Source organism: Pseudozyma flocculosa, assembly GCF_000417875.1.
Source record: "Pseudozyma flocculosa PF-1 unplaced genomic scaffold scaffold00004, whole genome shotgun sequence".
In the NCBI taxonomy this organism is placed as follows: Eukaryota; Fungi; Basidiomycota; class Ustilaginomycetes; order Ustilaginales; family Ustilaginaceae; genus Pseudozyma; species Pseudozyma flocculosa.
In genome coordinates this window covers 416080-439472 of record NW_006920872.1, presented here as the reverse complement: position 1 = coordinate 439472, position 23393 = coordinate 416080, and the positions used below count along the sequence as shown (strand labels likewise).

At 63.9% G+C, this 23393-nt stretch overlaps 3 protein-coding genes across 3 annotated transcripts; 1 reads left to right on the top strand and 2 right to left on the bottom strand.

The window, feature by feature from the left end:
- Positions 1-55: 55 nt before the first annotated feature.
- PFL1_01642 (uncharacterized protein) lies at positions 56-4902 on the bottom strand (the record flags this gene model as incomplete). Its single annotated transcript, XM_007879152.1, has 2 exons — positions 56-3458; positions 3722-4902. The coding sequence occupies 2 exons, from the start codon at positions 4900-4902 to the stop codon at positions 56-58; spliced, it is 4584 nt and encodes a 1527-aa protein (XP_007877343.1).
- A 1111-nt stretch (positions 4903-6013) lies between these two features.
- Positions 6014-6352, bottom strand: PFL1_01641 (uncharacterized protein; the record flags this gene model as incomplete). The annotated part of the gene is made up of 1 exon (XM_007879151.1): positions 6014-6352. One exon carries the CDS (start codon positions 6350-6352, stop codon positions 6014-6016), a length of 339 nt encoding a protein of 112 aa, XP_007877342.1.
- A 1098-nt stretch (positions 6353-7450) lies between these two features.
- On the top strand, positions 7451-10694 carry PFL1_01640 (uncharacterized protein; the record flags this gene model as incomplete). The annotated part of the gene is made up of 3 exons (XM_007879150.1): positions 7451-7655; positions 7836-8021; positions 8167-10694. 3 exons carry the CDS (start codon positions 7451-7453, stop codon positions 10692-10694), a joined length of 2919 nt encoding a protein of 972 aa, XP_007877341.1.
- Between the last annotated feature and the right edge of the window lie 12699 nt (positions 10695-23393).

The following is a 23393-nucleotide window of genomic DNA, read 5'->3' as shown; positions in this document are numbered from 1 at the left end:
GAGAGAGAGAGAGAGCGAGCGAGAGCGAGAAAGAGAGAGAGAGGCGCCAAGGCATTCACTTGCCAAGGCCGGCCATGGTGGCTCGGCGACCAGGCGCCATGTTGACCTCGTCGACGGGCGGCGGCCTCCGAGAGCGGTAGCGCCCGTCGGGGCCGCGCACCTCTCCCGCCTCTGTGACTCTGACCTGGCGCTGGTTGGGTCCCCCCAGGCTGGCGAGGGAATCGGCAAAGCCCAGCAGCGGCGAAGGGTGCCGCGACGACGACGACGACGACGACGACGACGACGAGGGAGCAGCGGTGGTCGTGGTGGTAGCGCGGCTGGCGCCCGATGCTGTCGATGGATGGGGTGGTTCGCTGGGCTGCCTCTGTCCCTGCTGCTGTCCCTGCACCATGTCGCCACTGCCGCCAAGACGCTCGTCGAAGCGTGGCATATCGGGAGCAGAAGCAGAGGGACCGAGTCCGGAGGACAGGGCGGCCAACGCCTGCCGGCCGAGGGGCGGCATCGACTCCCTCGCATGTTCCCTTGCTCTGCCACCCTTCTTGCTGCCCTCAGCCTCGTCGCACAACGACGGCGTCTGGCCCTCGCCTTCGTCGGAATCGCCACCGCCGCCGCCGCCGCTGCCGCCGCCGATGATGCCGCCGCTCTTTGCCAGGTGGAGCTCGCGCTCCTCGTACTTCATGAGCTCTGCGACGAAGCCAATGTTGGGGCTGATTGCGTTGCGGCGCTCGACGACAAAGTTGTAGCTCTTGCGCAGCGTCCAGTGGTGGGCGTGGATGAGGTAGGCGATGACGACGGTAACGGAGCGCGACTTGCCCGCCTTGCAGTGGACGTAGGTGGGCGCAGAGTGGAGGCGCGCGTCGTCGAGGAAGCGGCACGCCTCGTCGATGCTCTTCTGCACGCCCACCGCCTCGACGCTGTCCGTCATAGGGATCTTGAGGTACCTGTCGAACCGGCGGTCCAGCTGCAGGTCGTCGGCGCCCCCCTCTTCGATCTCGTACGCCATGTTGAGGATCCGCTTGACGCCCAGCCGCTCCAGCTCACCCACATCGCCGCGTGTCTGGACATTGGGACCCAGGTAGAGGAAGCCGGGCAGGATCGTCGAGACCTCAAAGGCCGTGTCTGCCGGGTACGGCTGGCCGCCATCATCGTGAGCACCGAACCCGAACGTGCCCCGAGCGCCTGGGGGCAGAGACATGTCGCCGAACGAAGAGGCCGACGGAGGCAGCTGCGCCTGCAGCCGACACAGGCTCTGCAGAGATTCGGTAGGCACTGGCGTCGGTGGCACGTCGTCTTCTTCGCTTGCACGAGCCGACGGCGCCGCAAGGTGCAGCGGACGGGCCTGCGGACTCGAGCCTCTGGAGAGGCTTCTCGTCGGCGGCGCTTCCAACGCGCTGAGGGTGGCAGATCGCCTCGGCACCGCGGTATCGAGCTGGAGGCGCGCGAGCGCATTCGGCGACTTCTTGGACAGCGCCGCACCGGAACCCGAGGAGCCATCCGCGGCTCGTATCCGTTCCGACGTGTCCAGCCGCGCCAGAGATGGCCGCTTGGGCTTCCCAGGCTGGACCGCGACTGATGCCAGGCTCGGAGGCGGCGAAGAGCCATGGGTAAGGCCCGATGAATGAGGATCGTGGGAGAGGGCGGAGGGGGAGAGGCTTGCCGAAAGTGGGCTGAGGTGTTGCGGACTCCTTGATCCGTCGGATGATGAGACCGTGGACAGGCTCAGAGGCGGAGCCAGAGTGCCGGAGGCGCCGCTCAGTGGGGAGGCAGGCCCCGGTGACGGAGCGGGTGAGAGTCGAGCGGGCCGGTGGTGCTGGTGGGTTCTGCTTGCGCCCACTGCCGTCTTGCCCGATGCAGCCCGTCGGTCCTGCCCGGATGACACGGCCTCTGCCCGGTCGAAATCTGGCACTCGAGCCCCCTCTTCTTCGGAGTCGAGCCAGAATCGCGGACCGAGCTTGGCTCTGACTTCCGCCATGTCGCCCCCGCGCACATAGTAGACGCCGCCACCGCGATCCGAACCGTGGCTTGGCCCCATCCTCTCTAACGCCCTCAGCAGGATCTCGTTTGGAGATTCGCTTTTGGCAGCTGTGATGGCGCGCGTCCTGCCGGGATTTGTGACGTCAGGCGCGCGCTGCTGGTCTTGTTCGTCGTAGACCACGACGACGTCGGCTTTCCAGTAGAGCGAATCGGTATCCAAAGCCTGCGTCATTGTCGACATTTCCTCCGCCGTGTGGCGATCCTCTGTGCGATCCGTTCCTGCGTCCGCCGGGCGCACGAGTCGACGTTTCTGCGCCCTTTCGTAGCCTGCCACGGTGCCGAGGATGTCGTCAAACCGACGTTTGCCCATGGCCGTCGTGACAAACGACTTGAGGGGCAGGTTCACGCTAGCGGTTGAGCCTGGCGCGCACGATCGCTGGAGCCGCCGAAGGATCAGCTTGGGCAGAGAGACGTTGACCGAAGATCTGATGCGTCCCGTTACGACTCGGGGAGCGGCAGCAGCAGTCTCGATGGCCAGATACGCCTCGAGAGACCTGATGTCGATCACGAGCGGAGGAACGGGCGATGTGGTGTCGAACGGGAGCGCCAGGCAATCGCCGGACCGCTCCTGAGCGCAGTCGCTAGGTTGTGGAGATGCCACTTGGCCGGCCGTGGCAGCGATGGTCTTCGGCGTATCGGTTTGCAAGGGTGATGGCGGTCGGTCGAAGAGGGAAGGGGTCGAGAGTGGGGCAAACGTCGTTCCAGGCGTCAACGTCGAGGCCGAAAGAGGTTGACTGGGCGATGGCAGTGGTGGTGAAGATATCAGGGAGGGTTCGGCGTGGGTGAAGCGGTCTCCAGCAAAGATGGGAATGGCGGCTGAGCGCGAAGAGAAGGAGATTGGTGGCGCTGAAGAGGCCGCTCCTGATGCCGCTACCGCTGCTGGTGCTGAAGCCGTGTGCGATGCTGACGGCGGTGCTGGTGACGGTGATGGTGGTCGTTGGGCAGCTGATGCCGTTGACGAGCACCAGGCAGACGTGTGGAGCTGGTCGAGGTTGAGGGTTGGGTGGTAGGTCTGGTGGTGCGGCTCGACGGCCGGTGCCGTGGCGGTGCGGAGTTCGGCGGCGGCAGCTGCAGTCGTGGCTGTATTTGCGCTGCTTGCTGTGGAGGCAGCGGAGGTGCGGGCCGTCGTGCTGCTTAGTGTTGGCCGAGATTTGTATTCCTTGTCGGTGTCTTGAGGCCGGACTGAATAGGCGCGGTCGTAGTGCCCGCCGTCGTCGGATAATGGCCGATTCGAATTATTGTTGTTGCGAAGAAAGAATGGGGCCCGGCTGCAGCTGCCGCCGCCGCTGGTCGCGGCGTCCGGGCTTCCGTCGACGTTTGAGCTGGGCGTGCGACGCTCGGAAAGCCGTGGCTCGCCCTTGGCGTCTGCCGCTTCACAGTTAGGCTTCGCCAATCCGCCTGCTGCCCCGGAACCGCATCCGAGCCTGCACCACAGCAACGGGGGACGGGGCAGAGCGCGTGACAAGGTCGGTTGTGCCATGAATAGGTCAAGCAGAGGGAGAGGAGGTCCGCGGCGGTCAGAGGCACGACCTTCTGACTCGAGTTCCCGCCGGCTGCCGCCCCATGGTCGTAGGGGGAGTCCCGAAGACACTACACTGGCGCGATCCCTGCCAGATCGAGCCTATACGTGTCATGTACGATGTTCCAAGCCCTCGGGATCCCCTCGACAGCGACTGCGGCGACTCACAGAGAATACGAGGACGGCCAAGCGGGCTGGGACGGCTGCGGTGGGTGCTGGCGCACGCAGCTTACGGACAGGAGCCTGGTGAGCAGCTGCTCAGGCTCGATGGAGACTGCATGTCGCCGCACGCCTTCGGTCCTCCGTGCCGAGCGGGTATCACCAAAGTCTCCGTCTCTGCTCGGGCTCGGCTGGTAGCAAGCGGAAGGGCTCGTCGCCGCAGCCGACGCGGCATCGGCAGGATGGTCAAAGCAGGGGGAAGCCGGAACCCGACGTTGCAACCTGGGCGAGTCGGACAGGCTACCGGAGGGTGCGTCAGGAGCGAAGTCCTGAGCCTGCTCGTGGATTTGGCAGGGCGAGGTGATGGAACGGGAGCCCTCGTTTGGCTGCCGCGCGTGGACCGCTCCGCCTCCTCGTGAGGGCCACTCGCTGGCGGGATCGAGCCATAGGCGCGACTGGGCCTCTTCGTTGGTGAAAGGGTATACGTTGGCGCTGTCGGAGCTGTGCTGGGATGCCGACGAGACCTCGCTGTCCGAGGAGCGCGGGTGCAGGCGATCGACGAAGCTCGATCCTGGGTTGCACGATTCGCTGGTGCTAGTGCGAGAAGCGCTCGAGAGCGCAGAGGGCGAGCCAACACTCGGCGCAAAGGCATACGCCTCGCCAAAGCCAGCGGCTGGCTTTGGTTGATCAGCGTAGAGGTGAAGAGCTCCTAGCTCGGCGGTGAGGTCTGGCACCGTGGCTCTGTGCAGAGCAAGAGCGGGCAAGCCTCCGCTCGCTGCACCTTGAGCTCGAGCCGAGGGCATTGCGAGGGACTCGTGAGTCCCGTCGTCCGCATCGTGGCTCTGGCGCAGCGTCCACGCGTCTGGGAGGCGGTGAAAGCCCGGCTCGACGTACGAGGGCGACATTTCCGCCGGGTTGGGTTTGTGAAAGGGGCGCAGAGATGGTGCCAGAGCTCTGAGCGCCGAATGCGGTGTCGCGATGGATGTCGAGGCTGATGTCGATGGTGTCTCGATGTCTGAAGCCGAGTCGGGACCGCCTAGAGATGCGAGGTAGGTTGTCCTGATGGCGGGCAGGGCCGACGACATGGCGCGGGTGACGGTAACCTCGCGTGCTCTTTGTTGTACCGGCATGGCCTGGAGGCGGACGGTGGGCGAGGCAGTGTGGCCAGCTGGCGATCGCGAACGGTCCATGACGGCGGCAGCAGGGGAGAAGCGTGGAGGGCAGGTTCGGGCCGAGTATGGAACGCGGGAGGTGCCAATGAGCGAGACTCTAGTAGCAGCCGGCCGGGCTCCCCGTCAGGCGGCGTGCGACACCTCTGCGGGGCTCCAAGGTGGGCGAAAGGATTCCTGGCCAGCCAGGACCTAGAGCATCGGAGATGTGGTGAAAGGCCAGGAAAGCCGCAGATGTCGATATCTATCCGTGCCGGAGCAGTGAAGTCGAGGCGGGACGAGCTGGGCCGGCGAGGTACGGTAGACCTCCAGACGAGTGCGAGGGACGTTGGTGGAGCAGTGCCTGGAGGTGTAAGCGGTGGTCTAGTAGAGTAGTGGTGTAGGCGTGACGTCGCGCGTCGTGGAGATGCTACGATGAGCGAGGGCAAAGCGATGGCAGCGAGCAGCAGATGGAAGGGATGGCAGCACGGGTGGTGGTGGAGGGATTCTCGTGGGACGTGCTGGCCATCGGCCGGGTCATGCAAACGAGGCAGGTCTCCCGGACATGGGGGCCGTCAGCCAGCCAGCCAGCCAGCCAGCCAGCCAGCCAGCCAGCCAGCCAGCCAACCAACAAAAGACACAGATCAGAGGCGTGGGGGGGGCAGGCGAGCCGGCGAGCAGGTGCCCTTTCCGACCTGCAGCGGCGACCCTGCCTGCCTGCTGGCCTCTGGCCCACTCCCGGCGGCGGCCATCCCCGCTCTCTAGGCCTCAGACACCACCTCGTCTCTCTGCTCCGCGCGCGCGCTCCATGCATCTCTACGGCATCCCTCGTGCTAGCACAGCGAGGGCTCTACGTAGACTCACGACTGCGAGCGCAGCCTGGGCCATGGGCAACCAAGCAAAGACATGGGCACGGTCAAGTAGCAAGCAAGCAGGGCGCGGCGCAGGCGGGGGCATGCACCTGCCACGCCTGTCTCGGCCCGACTTTGGCCCGTACACGGTCTGCATCCCATCGTCGACAGATGACGAGCCGTGATCAGGATCTCCATGCTTCATCCGCCACCACCTTGTCTCCTCCGGTCTCTGGTCATTGCTGGGCCGGTTGTCCACCTCGATGTCATCGGGTCCATGGCCGAATCGAATCCTGATGATACTACGGGGCGTCTCGCCGCGACGCCGGCCTAGCCTCAGACGCAGGCCGGGGCGCTGCCGGTGTGGTGATGGTGCAGATGCGTTCGGGATCCCGCCGGCGGTGCATCCACGGCTGCACAGACGAGGCAGATCGAGCAGCCGGCCCGATTTTTCGAGCCAGCTGGCCCTGCCCTAGCCTGCCAGGCCAGGCCCAGACGTGGCGCCCAAGCCGGAGCCGAGCCAAGCCCCGCCAGCCAGCCCTGCTGCGGCTGCCCTGCTTGACCGGATCCGGACAACGAGCCGGCCTGCCAGCCCTGGCCGCACCGCCGTCGCCCCGTCTTTGCGTGCGTCCGTTTGGCATCGTGCCGCGCCGCCACCTCGCATCAGCGCATCTCTCTCGTTGACCTTTGCATCAGCTACTCACCTGCGCAGACAAACAGAGTTATAGCCAGAGAGACGAGGGTGGCAGAGCGTATCCGCACTCAGCCAAAAAGTGACGCCCCGGCAGGGGGAAAGGGAAAAGGGGGGGCGCGCTCAGCTCGGAGGGAAGCGATCGGTCGCCTCATCCTCGCTGCGCTGGGCGGCGCAGGTGAATTTGTATTCCAACGTAGTCGAGCGGTTCGAAATACCGCGGAGGGGTCACGGGAGCGATTCATTTGAAAAGAGGCCGAGGCTGAATACAAAGCCCAGTGGTGAGCGGAAAGAAGAAGAAAAAGGCGGTGACGCCTGGCCCATCTGTGGGCGGCCGTCAGACGGCCAGGCCAAGCCCACACCCCAGCGTACGCGCAGGCGCATCCAAAGCAGCGAGAGAGGCTGGGACAGAGAGAGAAGCAGCAAGCCGAGAGAGGCAGAGAGAGAGGGAGAAGGCGAGAAAGGCGGCGCGCCCACAACCACACGCACAGCTCTGACGCCGTCCGAGCCTCGCACGCACGCAGCCCAGCCGCTCGTCGTCGTCGTCGTCGTCGTCGTCGTCCTGGCCTTCATTCCTTCCTGTTCATCTCCTTCCCCCTTCCGCATTTCGTCCTTCTACACTTCACCACCACCTGATCCTCGCTTGCGATCCTCATTCGCCCTCACCGCTTCTCTGTCGCGAACCTCGAGCTCCGCAGCAGAAAACCGGGCAGGCCAGATCCAGCGATTCTCAGGTCCAAAGCCAACTCCAGTCTCCACACAAACACACACGACCCATTCCTCTCCATCCGCTGCCGCCCTGCGAAAGCCAGCCTACCCAGAGCCCACGCCTCTCCCGTTCGCGAGTCCGCCGGGTCGTCAGGACTTGTCAGAGAGCTCGGACTCCCGCCTCTCCTCGCCACCGGTCCCCACCTGCTCCTGACCTCGACCACGTCGATTCGTCGCGAAATCCCAACAAGATCCAGTCTCTAGGCTGCTCTTGCCACGTCACCGCCCTATCCAGCCGCTTCCTCTGTCTCTCATACACCCACACACACCCACCTACATAATGTCGGCGGCAGCTCAACGTCGGCCCAAGGGTCGCCAGCAGCCCCTCGATGACACAGAGGAGGTCAGAAACCTTCGCGCAAAGTACTCGGACCGCCTCGAAATGATCCGAGAGCTCTTCCCCACCTGGACCGACGAGGACCTCCTCTTTGCGCTGCAGGATGCCGGTGGAGATGTCGAGCTGGCCGTCGTGCGAATCAGCGAAGGTAAGTTGGGCGCTTGGCTACTGGAATCAGGCCCATCTCGCGTCTCGCCGCACGCCGCACGCCGCCGGCCGGGGGCCAACTCGAACAATGCTGATGACCCGCATACCTTCACCTCCTCCCGATCCTCGTCTCTTGCGTTCTGCGCTCCCGCCCCGCCCTCGCCATGTGTTCCTATGTCAGGCCAAGTCGAACAGTTCTCGTCGGTCAAGTCAAAGAAGCACGTCAAGAAGGAGGGCAGCGCCGCCTCTGCGCTCAACGGGTCGTCCGCTGGATGGAACTCCCTGTCGAGCTCCACACCTTCCACGTTTGGACGTGGTCGCGGCGGGCACGTTGCATCGGATCGAGGCGGCCGCGGCCGCGGCGGAGGTGAGTGTCCGTTGATCACCACCAGCACCTCTGCTGCGCTTGGAATGAAATGCGTCTTTGCTTGTGAAAGCTGAAGTGACCGCCTTTGGCCTTTCCTTGCGCTTCCAACCATCATCTTGCATCTCCTGCCTTCTCAAACGCGCAGCTGCGGTGCGTGGAGCTCGTGGAGGCCGAGGCGGGTTCCGTGGAGCCGTTGGTGGACGAGGAGGAGGAATTGCCCCTCAGGTCAACGGACATGCCGCCAAGTCGCCCGAGACCACCCAAGAGACTCCGGCCCAATCCTTCGCGCCGATTGCCACGCCGACGACTGGCACCAGCTGGGCAGAGGCGCTCTCCAAGTCTAAGCTCAAGCAGAACGGTGCTCAGGCTGCTCCTGCCGCCCCCGCGGCTGCTGCCGATGGACCTGTCGCCGCACCGGCTCTCAAGGACGCGGCCGATGCTCCTTCGCTCGCCGAGCCCGTCGAAGAGACCCAGAAGGAACAGGCTTCCACGATCCCCGCCGCCGAAGCGCCCGCCGCCTCGGAATCAATCCCGTCGGTCAAGGTCCCGGCATCGGCCGCTTCAGGCGGCGCTGCTGCTGCTCCCAAACCCGCCATGAGCTGGGCCCAGATCGCCCGCAAGTCGGAGGCGCCCAAGCCTGCGCCGGTTGTTGCTCCTGCCGCGGAGCCGGTTGCGCCTGTCGAGGAGAAGAAGGCCGAGGCGCCGGCGGCCGTTAACGAGGAGGTTCAGGACGCTGTCGAGCAGGCCTCGTGGACCGTCGACGAGCCTTCGGCGGCGGCAGAGGTCAAGGAGCCCGTCGAGGAGGCCGCCGCCCCGGCTCCTGAAGCTGCACCAGCTCAGGTTGAGGAGACGCCCGCTGCGGTCGAAGCACCCGCTGCCGCAGAGGCTACGGAGGCTGCAGCTTCCGAGGCCGTCGTTGAACAGGAGGCCGCCGCACCCGCCCCTGCAGCTGCCCCGTCCGCTTCCGCAGTTGCCGGCCCTCCCGGCCTCGCTGCCAACAAGCCCGCCCAGCGAGCTCCGCTCAGCCAGCGCGGGAGCCAGAGGTCCCGACAGGACGCTGCCGTCGTCATGCCCGGCGGAAGCTCCCAACTCGACAACCTCGGCGTCCGCTTCGGTAGCCTCAACTTCCTCGGCGGTGAGGATGAAGCCGCAGGCGAGACGTCCATCGAGGAGCCCGTCGCCGAGAAGACGGAGCAGGTCGCACCGGCGGCTGCTGCTGTTGCCGATACCCAGGCAGCTTCGCCCGCCGCCTCCAAGGCTCAGCCGAGCCTGCACGAACGTCTGGCTCAGAGTCAGGCCCCTTCTGCCGCCCCCGTCGCGCCGCCGCCGCAGCAGCAGCAGCAGCCGCAGCAGCAACAGCCTCCGGCCCAGGACCCGTACGCTGCTCAGCAGCAGCAGCAGCAGCAGCAGGCCAGCCCCTACTCTGGCTACAGGTCGGATGCCTTTGATGGCTCCGCGTACAACTTCGGCGGTCAGCAGCAGCAGACGCCCGTCAGCCAGCAGCAGCCTCAGGCTTCGCAGGAGACGGCGCAGGCTCAGCAGCCGCAGCACCACCAGGACCACCTGGCGGGCTACGGCGGCTTTAACTCTCTCGGACAGAACCAGTCGCACGCCGGCCAGCACACCCAGTCGCAGGTCTCGCAGCAGCCCCACCAGGGCCTCCAGGACTACTCGATGTACGGCGGCCTCGACACGCAGCGCCTCGCCCACTTCTACGGCAGCTACGACCAGAACACCAATTCGTTCGGCCAGCGCGCCGACGACAAGGCGCAGACGCAGCAGTCGGCCGCCCAGCCCCAGCAGCAGCAGCAGCCGCCTCTCGACCACCAGGCCGCCGGCCAGCAGCAGCAGCACCAGCAGCAGCAGAGCCAGGGCGCCGCTCCCGGCGTCCACCAGCAGCAGCAGGCCCCCCAGCAGCAGTTCCCCGGCATCATGCCGTACTACTACCCGCACTACTACATGCCCAACCAGTTCCAGCACTACGCCCAGCCCACGGCCGGCTACGGCCAGTACCCGATGTACGGCCAGCCTACCGGCCAGCCGCAGCACCCCTCCAAGCCTGGCACGCCCGCCAACCTGGCTTCGCCCTACGGCCAGGCCGGCCCTCAGAGCGGCGACGCGTCGGCCTACGGCGCCCAGAGCCACTACGGCCAGACGCCCAGCTCTACCGGACTGTCGGGCTCGTACGACGCCCAGGGCTTCAGCCGCGGTATGCAGGGCATGCCCGGCCTTGGCGGCGCCTCTGACTACTCCAAGATCTACGGCGGTGCGATCCCCGGCCTCGGCGGCTTCCTCGGCGGCGGCGCCAGCGGAGGCGCTCCTCCGTCGCAGTCGGGCGGCATGGGTGGTGCGTCTGCCGCCGCCGGCAGCGGCAACGCCGGCACGCCCCACCTCGGTTCGCAGCAGAAGGCCGGCGCGTCTTCTGGCAGCGCCCTCGACAACTACAGGCAGTTTGACGCCAACCCGGCCAAGGCCTCGAACCAGGCCGGCTCGGGCGTCCAGGTCAACCGCTCCCAGGCCCAGGGCTCGTCGACTCCGCAGCAGCAGCAGGCGCAGCAGCACCAGCAGCAGCAACAGCAGCAGTACTACCAGTACGGCGCCTACGGCCACCAGGCCCACACCTCGGGCTCTTACGGCAACTACCCCTACGCCCGCCAGTACTGGGGCCAGTAGGCGGCTCAGTCTCCGCAGAATCCGAGGTCTTTATTGCTGAGGTCCGCCGGTGGAGCCGACGTATACACGGGTGGATGCAAGCTTCAACGCCGTCGAGCAGGACAGGGCGGTCGGTCGGTCGGTCGGTAGTGTCGAGGCCATCGCGGAAGCACCTCGTCGTCAGCCCTCGCCATCACGCCCCGTCGCTCTGCTCCTACGACGTCTTGTTCGGTCTCCGCCCTCTCTTGGCTCGCTGGTGGCCTGCTTCCTCGCCGACGGCTGCTCGGGAAATACAAAACACGTGACTCGGGCCCTCGTCGCCTCTGGTCGTCCCCGCTGCTTCCTGCTTCATACCGTCGCTGCCGGAGCTAGTCTCTCATCACCGCTCCTCTTGGTGTCCACGCCGTGCCATTGCAAGACAAGGCGAGCGAGCCTTGCCTCGCCTTGCCTCGCCTCGCCTTGTCTGGCTACTGGCTATCCCCGACCCGCGCACCTCAAACGCATCAGTTCCTTGCCTCTGTCTGGCCTCGCTTTCGTGGTAACTAGTCCAAAAGCCGTCTCTCTGCGCTCCGACGAAACTCCCTCCTGTATAGCTAATGACGTAGCGATTCTCGAAGATCTCGTCTGCCCCCACCCGTTTGCCGCGCCCGGGCCGGCGCTTTGACACCCATCTGCCTCGCTTGAGTGGGGATGACGGGGAGCTTGTGGACATGTGAAGGTGACGGCAACTTTGGGCCGCCCGTGCGACCCCAGTTTGCGGGGCAAAGGGGGACGGTGGGAGGAGAGCAATCGATGGTCAACCTTCAACCTGTCCAGGTAGCCCCAACCATGGCCTCGTCTGGATGGTGGGTGGGTGACTGGCTAGCTCCGCCAGAGTCTCGAGGGGCTGTGACGTGCCGAGGTGCGCCGTCACTTCGATCTGTATCAAAGGATCGTGCGAACCAACGCGCGCGCGCGCGCTCTCCCCGACTGGGTGGGCGTCGCGAAGGGCATCATCGACGACGCCGGTATCCAGTGACCGAGCTGAGGACGTGCGCGCCCTCGAGCCTTTCCTTTGCGGTTGCAGCCCACGATGCATCGGTACAATGGCCCCAAGGTCAGCGGCTGCGAGCGTGACTGTGCACTGCGTCGATCGGCGTGAGCCGTCCGCCTCCGCACCCTCATTTTGCCACGCACGATACTTCGCTTGCGGGATCAAGAGCCAGAACGACACGAGAGGACAATGGCCAGGCAGGCCTAGTAGCCTGGCCAAGCCTTTTGAGCCAGACGAAGCCGCGGCGACCTGAACGGTGTCTGAGTCGGGGCGTCGGGTGGGGACCGCCGCGTGTGAGGGTCTGCCCCGGCCTGGCAGGCGTGAATCGAGCACCGCGGCTCCCACTTTGCGCCTGCCTGCTTGGCCTGGCCTGCGGTGCCGGTGCCCAGCCAGCCCGTGCAAACCGCGAGGACCGACGATGAGCCGCCTGCCTGGCCTGCCTGCAGGCCGTACCGAGCGGGCGGCACAGGTCTTCGCGATGCCCTCGCGCGGGTCCTCTCCTCGCCTCGCCTCGCCTCGTCTTGCCTTTCCCTGCTGCGCCTTGCCTTTGCGTTGCGTTTGGCAGCCCATCCCCAACCCCCGTTCCTCGATAGTTAGACGGAGGATGGTTGGATGGAAGTGTGAGTCACCGCGACACACCCGGACTCGTCTGACACTTCCGAAGCACGCTCGTCGTCGTTTGCACCAGGCCCAAACCAAGCTGATGGACCCAGCGATTCGGTCCCACCCTACCCTTCTCCACGCTGCACAAGATCAGGCCTGCGACGTACATGTGTGCGTGGCTAAGTAGCCGGTCGCTCGGTGGTTCCCTCGGCCTTCCGAGCGTGGTGCTCTCTGTTCCTGCCACCCTCTGGAAGCTGATCAAGAAGGTTCACACGATGTCGTACCTTTCCCACCCTATTCGTGACACAGAGCGGCGCCTTCCGAATCTTCGGCCCTTCCGTCCCGAAACTTCCCCGCTGGGACAAGCACAACGAACACCCACAGAAGGGACTTGGTAACCCGCGCTCCGGCAGGAAGATGGGATGGGCAGGTGCGTCTCGGCCAGCAATCCGACGCACGTTAAAAGAAGCGTGGGATCTAGGGACCTAAAGCACTTACTACTCTGCACTCGGCCATGTGCTAGCTACCTAGTCGATACACTGACGCTCGGGCTGGAAATAGACGGGCGCCAGTACCGCTGACTGCTACCGGTATGCTACGCCGAGGAGGGGGCTACGGTAGCCAGCCGCCGCGGCGCCGCGGTGGCGGTTGATCGCCGTGCTCTGTAGCTTGGCCCTTGTCATTTTTGTACACGCTTAGCCCTTCAATCTCCAGACGACAGGTAGATAAACATTAAGATTATAATTACAGCCCCGGCCAATCTGTTGCCTCCCATTTTTACGTGCGCCAAGAAAACGGCGCAGCCCGTCGTCGACGCCCGCACATCGTCGACGAGACGCAGTCGAACACTAGCCTTTCCGTATCGCAGAGATGGGGCATCGACCATCAGACCTCTGGTCGCTTTGGCCGCACCGATGCGAAGCTCGCTAACCCTCGTGGCACGACATCGGGTCCCACGCTCCGATGCAAGATCACAAGCAATCTTCTCAGGCTCACGCCGGGCCAGCAGTCAGGAAGCTACGGACGACCAATGATGTGAGATCGGGTCAAGCCGGACAGCGACGGCAAAAGCGTGCGTGACATGTCGACCCTTAGGTCCCGGAGTTTGTGAATCTTCCGCTGCAGCGCGCGCTGTGGCTCGCCGATGCACCGCACAAGGTTGGACGCCAAGCGAGGAAGCGTCGCTTGGGAGAGTAGGGTGAGGGACGGCGAGGGATGACCGAGACGGGGGTCTGGAGACGGTAGCTTGGGAGAGTCGAGCAGCGGATCGTTCTTCTTGCCCGCTTGCCGCCGCCGAGCTGACCGTGTGGTCCCTGGGGTGCTCGGATGGTTCGCCTGTCAATCTCGAGGGACCCGGGGGTGACAGGCGGCCATGCCCTTGCACCACCACGACGAGGACGACAACGACCACCCCCACCACCGCCTCCATCACCAGATCCACCGCCATGTACCCTCCGACAGTGCTGTACCGACCCCGCTTGTCAGCTCTTAGGCGAGCGTCTAACACGTTAGTGCGCGCCCCTCGAGATCGGAATGCACATCAGCATGCTTCCATGCAAGGTCCGCGGGATGGCTGCTTCCATAGCCTCGATGCGGCTCGCTTAGCACCTCTCTGCCTCGCAAGCTTGCCTAGCCGCCTGGTCGACGAGGAAAGATCATCCGGGCATGTGGCTGCTCGACCTCAGCAGATACAGTACACGTACCTACACCTCAGCGTTCCCTTTGCCGCCCGTTGGTCCACGCCGATATCGTCCATGTCAAACTGTGTATGTATGTACCTTGCCCCCTTCTCGCCAAGGAAGCTCCGAGCTGTCATGTCAGATCGTCGTCGATCTCGTACCGTGTCAAGATGCAATAAGGGCGCCGCAAAGCTGGATATGTATAACCTGTACACGATCGCTCCGACGAGCGGCCGGTACTCTTGATCCGTCTGCAAATGCACAGACGATAACACAGGAAGCTCTCGCAGACATGTCGTCCAAGAGTCACCGCTGCCGCACGCCATCGTCCTGTCAAATCTCGAGTAGTGCCAGGCCGTCAACCCGTGTCAGACGTTGCACCAACCGTCTCCTGCAGGCTAGGCGCTAGCGTAGAGCTTTCTGAGCGACCGGCTACATCACTGGGTCGACATGACGTGCGGGATCGAGTCTACGCTGTCGAGGCTCCCGCACGTGCACACGAGCTCGAAGATAGGTCGGCGGCGAGCAACGATGTCGTAAGCAAGCGTGTTGATGGCAAGCAATCCCGTCGAAGACGAGGATGTTGCCGTCGTCGCCGATAGGGAGCAAGATGGTTGCTCGCACGGGTAAGTAAAGAGGGCGCTCGGAGTGGCGACGACCGAAGAGGCTTCTTCGTGCGTTGACCAATCGACGGTTGCAAAGATGGAGACGGCGACGACGGCACCCGGCACCGACGGATCTCACCTCGACGTCAACTGCACTATCCAACGGGCCCATCTGGACCGCAGCTTTGCCGCGCACTTCCTCGGCCTGTCTGCCTCAGCCCGAGCGCATGGAGACGCAGAACGAAGGTTCAGGCTGTCACGACAGACAAGGCCCTTTGCACGATTGTGAAGCAGAAGATTTAAGGTTCAGCCTCGACGAGCGCTTTTGCGGCAGCGGACCGCTCGCTCCGTATCGATATGTTGCGCGCGAACGTGCGCGTATGTACAGGAGCCTGTCCGTCTTTCGTGATGCTGCGACCTATCAGATGCGACAGGAGCAACGACAGTTGGCACAGCTGAGCCAAGGTGGACGTGCGACGGCAGTGAGGAGACGCAGATGATGCACACGCTACCTGGAGGCGTTCCGAGTTCTTCCCTGTGCTGGAGACGCGCGCGAGTGTGTGGGTGTTGGACCTCCTATCACCCAGACTGATGTCGAGAAGCGTGCTATGGTCGGCCCGCTGCACTTGGGAGACGACCTAGAGGCTCACTTCCACCTCCGAGATTGCGACCCCGTGCAAGCGCGGACCCGGGCAGTCCGACGATCGCATAGCGCAGGCCCAACACCGCCCGTCCGGCGTTTCTGCCTCGTCCACTCAAACCCCGGCCAAGCCCCACGAAGCCGGACAATGGCGGGGTGAAGGGACTCCCCGCCTTGCTCCCCGAGCTGTCAGGTCGTTGCCGGGGACCGACGACCGCTTTCCGCACAGGTCCGCTCCATTGTGAAAGCCCGTGCGCCACAATCTCGGTACTGGGGCCTAGGCGACTTTCATTGTGGTCAAAGTTGGATCATATGGATACTTACAGTACACACCACCTTGTGCGATGGTTCCTGTCGAGAGCATCGTAAGGCCGTCTCTTTTGTAACCCAGTCCCAAGCGAAGCTGTGCAGACGGCCTCGTAAAGCGAACGTGCGCACTTCGCTGGGCCTGGCAACACAATGCGAATGGCAGAATGGCTGTCGAACGCCGGCACGCACAAAGCTGGCCTATCTCGGCAATTGGTGGCAAAATCAGGCGGGCCGGTCGAACGCGGTTAACGAGTTCGTCTAGAAGGCATGTCCGGGTCCGTCGGAGCGTCAAGGACGGGAAGGCACTCCCGTGCCGTTCCCGCTCCAGTCGCTCCATCTGGTGGGGGTGGCAACGGGCGCCGGTTTGGGCTCCTCTGGTTGTGGCAGCGGATGAGCAACGAGCTGAGGCGTCCGCGTGAAATGTTGCAAGGAGCAGCGGTTCTGTCGGAAAAATTGTACCGCTATGGAGCGGGATGTCAAAATGCATCGGCGTGGCGGAGATTGTGATCTCGACCTCCCCCAAGGCACCTGTCGCGATCATGGACAACGAGGATAGGTGCACGAACGACGGTGCGCGAGCCGCCATCGGGCCGGCAGGACGAGTCCGAAGCGCGTCACTCTCCAAAGTCGGGAAGCAGCTAGCTCTGATGGAGCCCCTCTGCCTAACTCCTCACATAGAAGACCAGCATCCGTCGATCGAAGTGGCGGCACAAAGCGGCAAGGAGCCCAAGCAACTTGCCCCTTGATCGGCATCAGCCAGCCGCCACAAGACTACTGTTTGTGGTGAGGCTGCTATTCCTGGTGGTGGCTCGAGCGGGACGAGTCGAAGGGCGTGGCGAGTGGTTGCTCGACCCCTCGAGCGCTCTACTGTACATACACCGTACCTCGATGTGATCTGCAGGCACCATGAAAGGGGGCGGGCCGGCCATGTCAGGGCAGAGCCCCGTATAGGCGCGTGCCATGAACAGCGGAGATGGTCGTCCTACTCGGTGCTCGCGGAAGGGCCGAAAAGGGCGGCCAGGCCCGTCACCGGCCGGGCAGCCTTTGCTTCCCTCGCTCCACACAAGGTTCAAAGGGAACATACGGCAAGCAAAGCGTAAAAGAACGAGCGGACTTGGACCGGCACGCTTTGCCGAGGAGCAAGGAATGGTCCTGTCGGCGTCCTGCCGCGTCGGGGCGAGAAAATCAAGGGTCGACCTGAACGGCAAAGCCTGGCCTGCAAGTGGGGCAGACGATGAGATGGTCCATCGACTTGCCCGTCCCGTCCATTGCCATCAGATCCAATCTCGCTCAGACGATACGAGATCCCAACAGGCTCATGCGGGGGCATTTGCTCGACTTTGGGTACTGTACTGTAGCATGCGAGGGGGGCCACACACAGCGCCAGAGCACTGCACTTGAGAAGGATCTTGTGCAGCTGCCGGGCGGTGCACAGACGCTGCTCGCTGGCGTTGCTCCATCTTCGAGCGTGTCCCCTCATCAACGCCAGGCAACGCGCGCTACCGGTAGATGAAGAGCGGCGGTTCAGCCGGCCCTTGACAGAGGTGTGGAGCAGAGGCGGTGCGGTAGAAGCGTCCTCTGCCGGACACGCGCTGGCGGTTGAACGTGGGCAGATCAGGCAGGCGGGCAGAAAGGCGGGCATGAGAGCCACCGAGGGGCGGGACCGGAAGCCTTGTTCGGCTGCCGTTCCGATTCGGTTTGGCCGGTGGGGCTGCAGCCAGGTTTCCCCGCGCCCCGAAAGTGCCACCCAGGTTGTCGGCAAAACGGCGGCGCAAAAAGGTAATTCCGCCCCTTTGACATGGACGCGTCGGACCCCGACTCCGCTCAGCTCGCCGGCTCACCCGCCATTCATTTTGATTTTTCGAGTTGTCAGAGCTTGGCGGCCCGATACCATCCTAGCCTCGGATGGTGAGCGACACGCCTGCGCGGTCAACACGGTGCTCCGACTCGCGATTGTGTCTGTACAGCGCTTGTAGGGGGTCTCAGGATATCGCCAGACAAAGCGCTCTGTGCATACCGTGGCTCCGCCAGTGGCGAGGTCGGACGTGCGGCCGAACACGCAGGGCACGGCCGAGGACGTTTTGCGTCGTAGCCGGACTCCCGAAGCACCAAGCAAGGCAGATGTGAGAGCGAGCCAGGATGAAGAGGCCAAGGCTACCGAGGTAAGCCAGTCCGACGGGACAGGCATGGCGAGATCGAGGGTGTCTCTGTAGTCAGATCGGCTGTAGGTACCACGCTCGACAGAGTGAGGCCGGGCGGCTGGCCCTTCTTGCAAGGACAGGCAAGGCCGCAGGGAGCCAAGGTCGACGACCGACAGGCTGGCAGGCAAGAAGCAAGCTTGGATCTGGCCCATCAACCTGTATGTTGTATCGTTTTTGATGCGCCCAGGCTGGTGGCGTGAGAAAAGGAACGCAACCGCGCCGCATAGGTGCAGCGGAGTCTAGCGAAATTTCAAATGCCTGCCGAAACGGCAGGCCTCAACCACAGCCCTGGAACGTATTCCACGAAGCCGCCGTCAATTCAAAGTCGTGGAGCTGCCACACTGACAACTTGCCGGCTCCTCGGATGACGAGCTGGAATGTGGGCCGCATTTTCAAATCCTCTCCTCTCGAGACGACTCCCGCCTCCGCCCTCCGCCCTCCTTCCCCCCTTCTGGTTTGCGGATCCGCCATGTCGAGCGCCACGCCGAGGGTCTCGACACCTCGCTGAGCGCCGCCACAACGCAAGCAGGTCTCATGATGATGGTGCCGGCCTCATGACCTGTAGCCTCATGACTTTCACAAGCTGGAGCTCGTGGCGACTGACAGTGACCAGGTTGAGTCCAGCTCAAGCGAGACCTGGACTGGGCGCCCGTCTAAGCTGTGTGACCGAGCGTGCCTCAGGTAGAGGCCTGCCGTGCTTGTCGCACCACAGTCACCGACACCTCTGCGTCCAGGGTAGCGTCGGCGAGCCTCCTCGCGAGTTACGTAGATGCGGGCGGACGACCTCATCCGGGGGCGATGGCGGGTCAGGTCGCAACGACAGACTAAATGAAACGGCGATGGCGCTCACGACCTCAGAGCGATATGGCCGAACGATCGTCCAATCTGTACCACCGTGCGAACAGCGCTGCGTTGGCGAGCGCAACCGACACGTGGCACTGGCAATGAGACCTCGCACGTACCACACACTGAGACATCGGGCTCACGCGTGGGCGAGGCGTCCCCGGGGTCGAGGTCGAGGGAGCGAGCCTCGGATTCGCCCAAGGACCAGGACGTGGCGAGATGGGCATCGGCGCGGTCAAGGCTTGGACTGACGACGGCAAATGGCCGAGAAAAAAGGGCGTCGTCGGCACAAGTGCACGCGTACGGCTTTGCGAGATATCGCAGCCGCTCTTCAGCAGCCTTTCCCGCCCGTGACTTTGTCGCTTCCACGCTACGACAGCCGAAATTGCTTGCACTTCGCCTAACCTCTTGCCACCTCCGGGAACCTGTGACAACCCCGGACAACGACCGCAGGGCGATCTCGTCTTGTCTTCCCGTGGACTGATGAAGGCTCTCGATACCTATGGGACCCCGAGCCACGTCAAGCCGAGGTCGCCGTTGATGAAGAGCGTTCGCAGCCTCAAGGCGGCCGTCTTTTGAATGGTGCGCACTAGACATTCGCCACCCGCCGCCGCGCTGCCGTTGTCCACTTGGTAGCACGCGGCTGAAACGTCACCTCTTGCAGCGGGGTTGCACCTCCTTGCATGTGGCTTGTGCAGCTCGAGACAGCTCCAGTCGCATCCATGCCCCACGAGGAACCTTATCGCATGTCGAGTCGCCAGCTCGAACGAGCCATCCGCGGCATCCAGGTGGCCGGCCAGGCTCGCCCCACGCCGCCATGAGCGAGGAAAATGGGATCGTAAATCACCGCGAAAAAAAAAAAGCCACACGGCAGCCTCGCGCAACGGCGAATGGTCTGGCCTCGAGACTGACCAATTGTTGCGTCTGCTCCCGCTGTCTTGAGCCTTCGTATGGCGCTGTCGGCTCATGCTTCCGTTGCGCGAGCCTTTGCCAAGTCAGCGCCACCTCGAAACTTGGCCCCTAGGGTTGGCTGACTCAGGCCTGCACTCGCCACAACTGCGCAGTCGGGGCTGCTGGCCAGGCAACCTGGCGTGGCCTCACCCCTGACGACGATCATCTGTCAGGGCCGCGTTCAGCTGAGCCAAGCGGGCTTCGATCAGAGACAACGTGGCGTTCCGTGGCCGTGGTCTCCGACCCATTGTAGCTTCCATCCTCGAAGGGTTGCCCACCGTCGCATGTTGCACCGACGGCTACTTTCTGAAACGAGCCCGTCTCGAGTGCACCGACACAACGGTAAGCCTTCCACACGGTTGGCAGCACCGGCCAGACAGAGCGCGCCAGCGAGCAGGCGGGAGGAGGACCGGGCTTAGATACCAGCATTGAACCGAGCTACGAGCAAGCAAGGGACAACAAGGAAGCCACCTTTGCGCGGCGGCGGCGAAGCGTTGCGGAGCTCGTCGAAGGCCGAGCGCGCGACAAGTTGTCCTCGAACGATAGGCGCAGCGTCTGGACAGGGGCAGATAGGTAGCAGTTGCCTAGATCCCGGCATCTATACGTGTTCGTTGTGCTGGTCCGATTGCCGATCCCGACCCCTTGCTCTGTCCCATAGCAAGAAGAACGGGCGCCTTGCTCGATATCGAGATCCGACGTCTTGCTTCGACCGATAGTAGGCGATGCCGCTCGTCAGATGGCTGGCAGTTCTGGGGCAACGCAAGCTGCTCGATGGCGCTCTTGAAAGCTTGCTATTCTCCGCCCATCTCAGATGGGCCATCTGGGATCTGGCGTCAAGGCAAGGGAGCGAGGATCTCGACCTCACAACGCGAACTCGACGATACCGGCTGGAGGGTACCTAACGGCGTGATGACCTGAATCGGCCGTGCTGGTAGGGGTAAGTAACCACCGCGCGTTCGAGTATGCCGCACCACGCCTGGACCAAAGCTGAGCGGCAGATGGCAAAGAAGCCGCGCAACAGGTCACCAACATGCCCTCGTGTACCGAGCCTGGACGGTGTGGCAAAGGCATGGCCGTGGCCAATGTGGTCACGCCTCGCCACCGTCGCAGCAGCGCCACAGTCCCGAACCGGCCAGGGCGTGAGCATCTGGCCCGGCCTGTTTGATCTCAGCCATAATTCAACCAGCAATATATCACACATCCATACCCGAGCCAGCTGGCTGCTCGGGCAGACAACCCAGCACCTGGCAAAGATATGCACCTCGCTCCTGTGTCGTGGCGTGAGCACAACGGCGGCGTTCCGCGCCATTGGCTGTCGAGTGAGCCAGGATCGGCTTACGTGCTGTACGCCCCACAACCGCTGCCGTTGGACGGCGTTCGCTGACCAAGCTGCTGCCGAACAGGGAGCGCAAGCAAGCCAGCAAGGCCGAGACGTTGCCGACTGAAGCGTTCGTGCGTGGCTTGCTGGCGCCCTTGCCTGACCCTGTCGGGACCCTTCGAGGTTCGGGCTGCCAGCACGCCGCGCAAACGACTGAACAACGAGACCCGACGGAAAGTGCGGCCCCTGCTGCGACGGGCGAGAGCCTCCGTCCGATTCGGCAGTCTGCCGGATCATGATCCCGACGTCGGCGTTGCTTCAAAAGCAGGCACCAGCTGCCGGCAGTCACAGTACCTACACGTCCGTTGAGCAGCATCCAGGGCTTGACCGGCCTGGCGGAAGCATCTCACAGGCGGCCAGCTGACGCGCAGAGACGTGGGAGCGACGCCAGGGCTTCCCGGTGTTTGTCTCAGACGAAACAAGCAAGCAGCACCGACCATCGATATCGTGTTGGCCGTAGGCACCAGCAGTCAGCCTTGCTCGATTTGAACGTCGCGGAGATGGTCGCTGTGGACGAAGTGTTGTTCCTGTATCGCCAAGCTCCAACCTCAGATCGGGCGGTGTATGCCTGACTCAGAAAGGCAGGCACCAGGCCAGGTGGCGGAGCGCATGGCGGCGCAAGGCTGGAAGAGGGAGGTGAGCAGGTGGCATGGCCTGCAAGAGGAAGCCAGCGAGACCAACACTCGAACGCGACTCGACCGGCCTGCCTCTTGGTCCTTTGCTCCCGTCCGCCTCTTCTGCTTCTCCTTCATGGAGGTCGAACCATGAATGGGGGCGGCCAAAAAGTAGCCGGCAGGCATAGCCCGCGACACCTCTTTTGTTCCCCCAAGCAGCGCCGGCGTGCGGGATTTAGCTCAGGCTTCCGGGCCGATCCGAATCTTGCAACCACCCGCGCACAGAGGCATGGCCTTCCGGGTGCCGTGCCCTGCCGCCTCTCTGTGCCCCCCCTCGACTGTATCCCCCCGCGTGAGCTGCCGGGCTCACACCCGCGGGTCCAGATTCCGGCCTTTACCGCTGGCAAAACCTCAATTTCCGGACTGATGCGCCTTGCCTTTGGGCCAGCAGAGAGCAGCCGAGGAGGTGAAGTGTGAGAAAAGGTACGGCCGTGCATGACGAGCGATGAACCTAATCCAGACCGCTCAACCCCATCGACGGCGAGGACGAGATCGACGGCGAGGACGAGATCGACGGCGACGATGACCACCACGACCACGACGAGTCCCGTTTGGTCTGGTCCCTCAGCGCAGGCAGGGACGAGTGCTGATGTAAAAACACTGTCGAGCCCGCCTCTCTAGCTGACATACACCACGCTGCTCCCTTCTTGCCCATCTCTGAACGTGGGTACCGTCCAGGGGGCCCCTAGAGCTGCAGCTTCGGTCCGAGTGGCGGCACCTGTCATGTCGCGGTAAGGTTGAGGCTGGCCGCCGCACGGACTGCACGCCGGGAGCAGCAGCTCTGAGAACCGTCGGAGCAGTGGCCTCGGCATGGGGCAGGCCGAGAGGAGAGAAGATGCGACATGGACCAACACACGACCTCTCTATTAGCTGACTAGTGAAGCCTATCGATCGGCAATGGCCTACAGGTTGGACAAGCGCGTGCGGCCAGGCACGTAGGTCGGGCCCGTGTCACCGGCCGGTCGGCCAGCTGCGTCTGGACATACGTCGATGGATGTCAAACAAAGGCCAGACAACAGATTGATCAATCGCTAGTGCCAGGCATACCGCCGCGTCCAGACGGCCAATGCTGGACGCTATCGAGGAGCAAGAAGCAAGCAAGCAGGCGCAAGCAAGTCCGTGCTTGCACGACGCGCACGGCTGCTGAAAGCCCCCCGACTCTCTTCGCACACCTGGCCGTCCGCAGGGACTTGCCGCATTCGCACTACCAACCTGACTGCCTCCTCTCCTCTTAGCTTGTTTGCCAAGAGGGAACATCGGCGGCGTCCCTGCGTCAGGAAGAGGCAGCGACCCGCCCTTCTTGCCCGTTTTGGCCAGCGCCCGCCCCCCCCTGGTTGCGGCGTCAGCACCGCCCTGCTGCCCCCTTGATCGCCCTACCGGGAACGGGGCGAGACCTCGCACAGCCCCAGCATCGACCTGGCTCTCGCCCATGGCCGCCAGCCTCGAGGATCGCCGACCATTGTCCTCTGTTTGAGCCGACTCACGAGCCCGATCCGAATCTACGTCTTGACGGCCGTCGCTTGTCGAGAGGACGATAGGCTAGGGTGAACACACCGCACTGTTACGAGCAACAGAGGATAGGCGAGTGCGAGGACGAGGGTGCCGAGGCTGCCACGGAGCGTGCGGGCAAGACGAGGCTCGTTGGTGGTGCGATGGTGCAAGCCACACGGCTGGCGGGCTGCATCTTGCTCTTCCGGCTTGGGAAAGGACGACGTTGGCGGGCAGCGAGCCAGAGAGGCAGGCGGGCGCAGGCCTGCAACACAGGCTGCGTGCCGTTTCCGGTTTCTCGCCCTGTCTGCCTGGG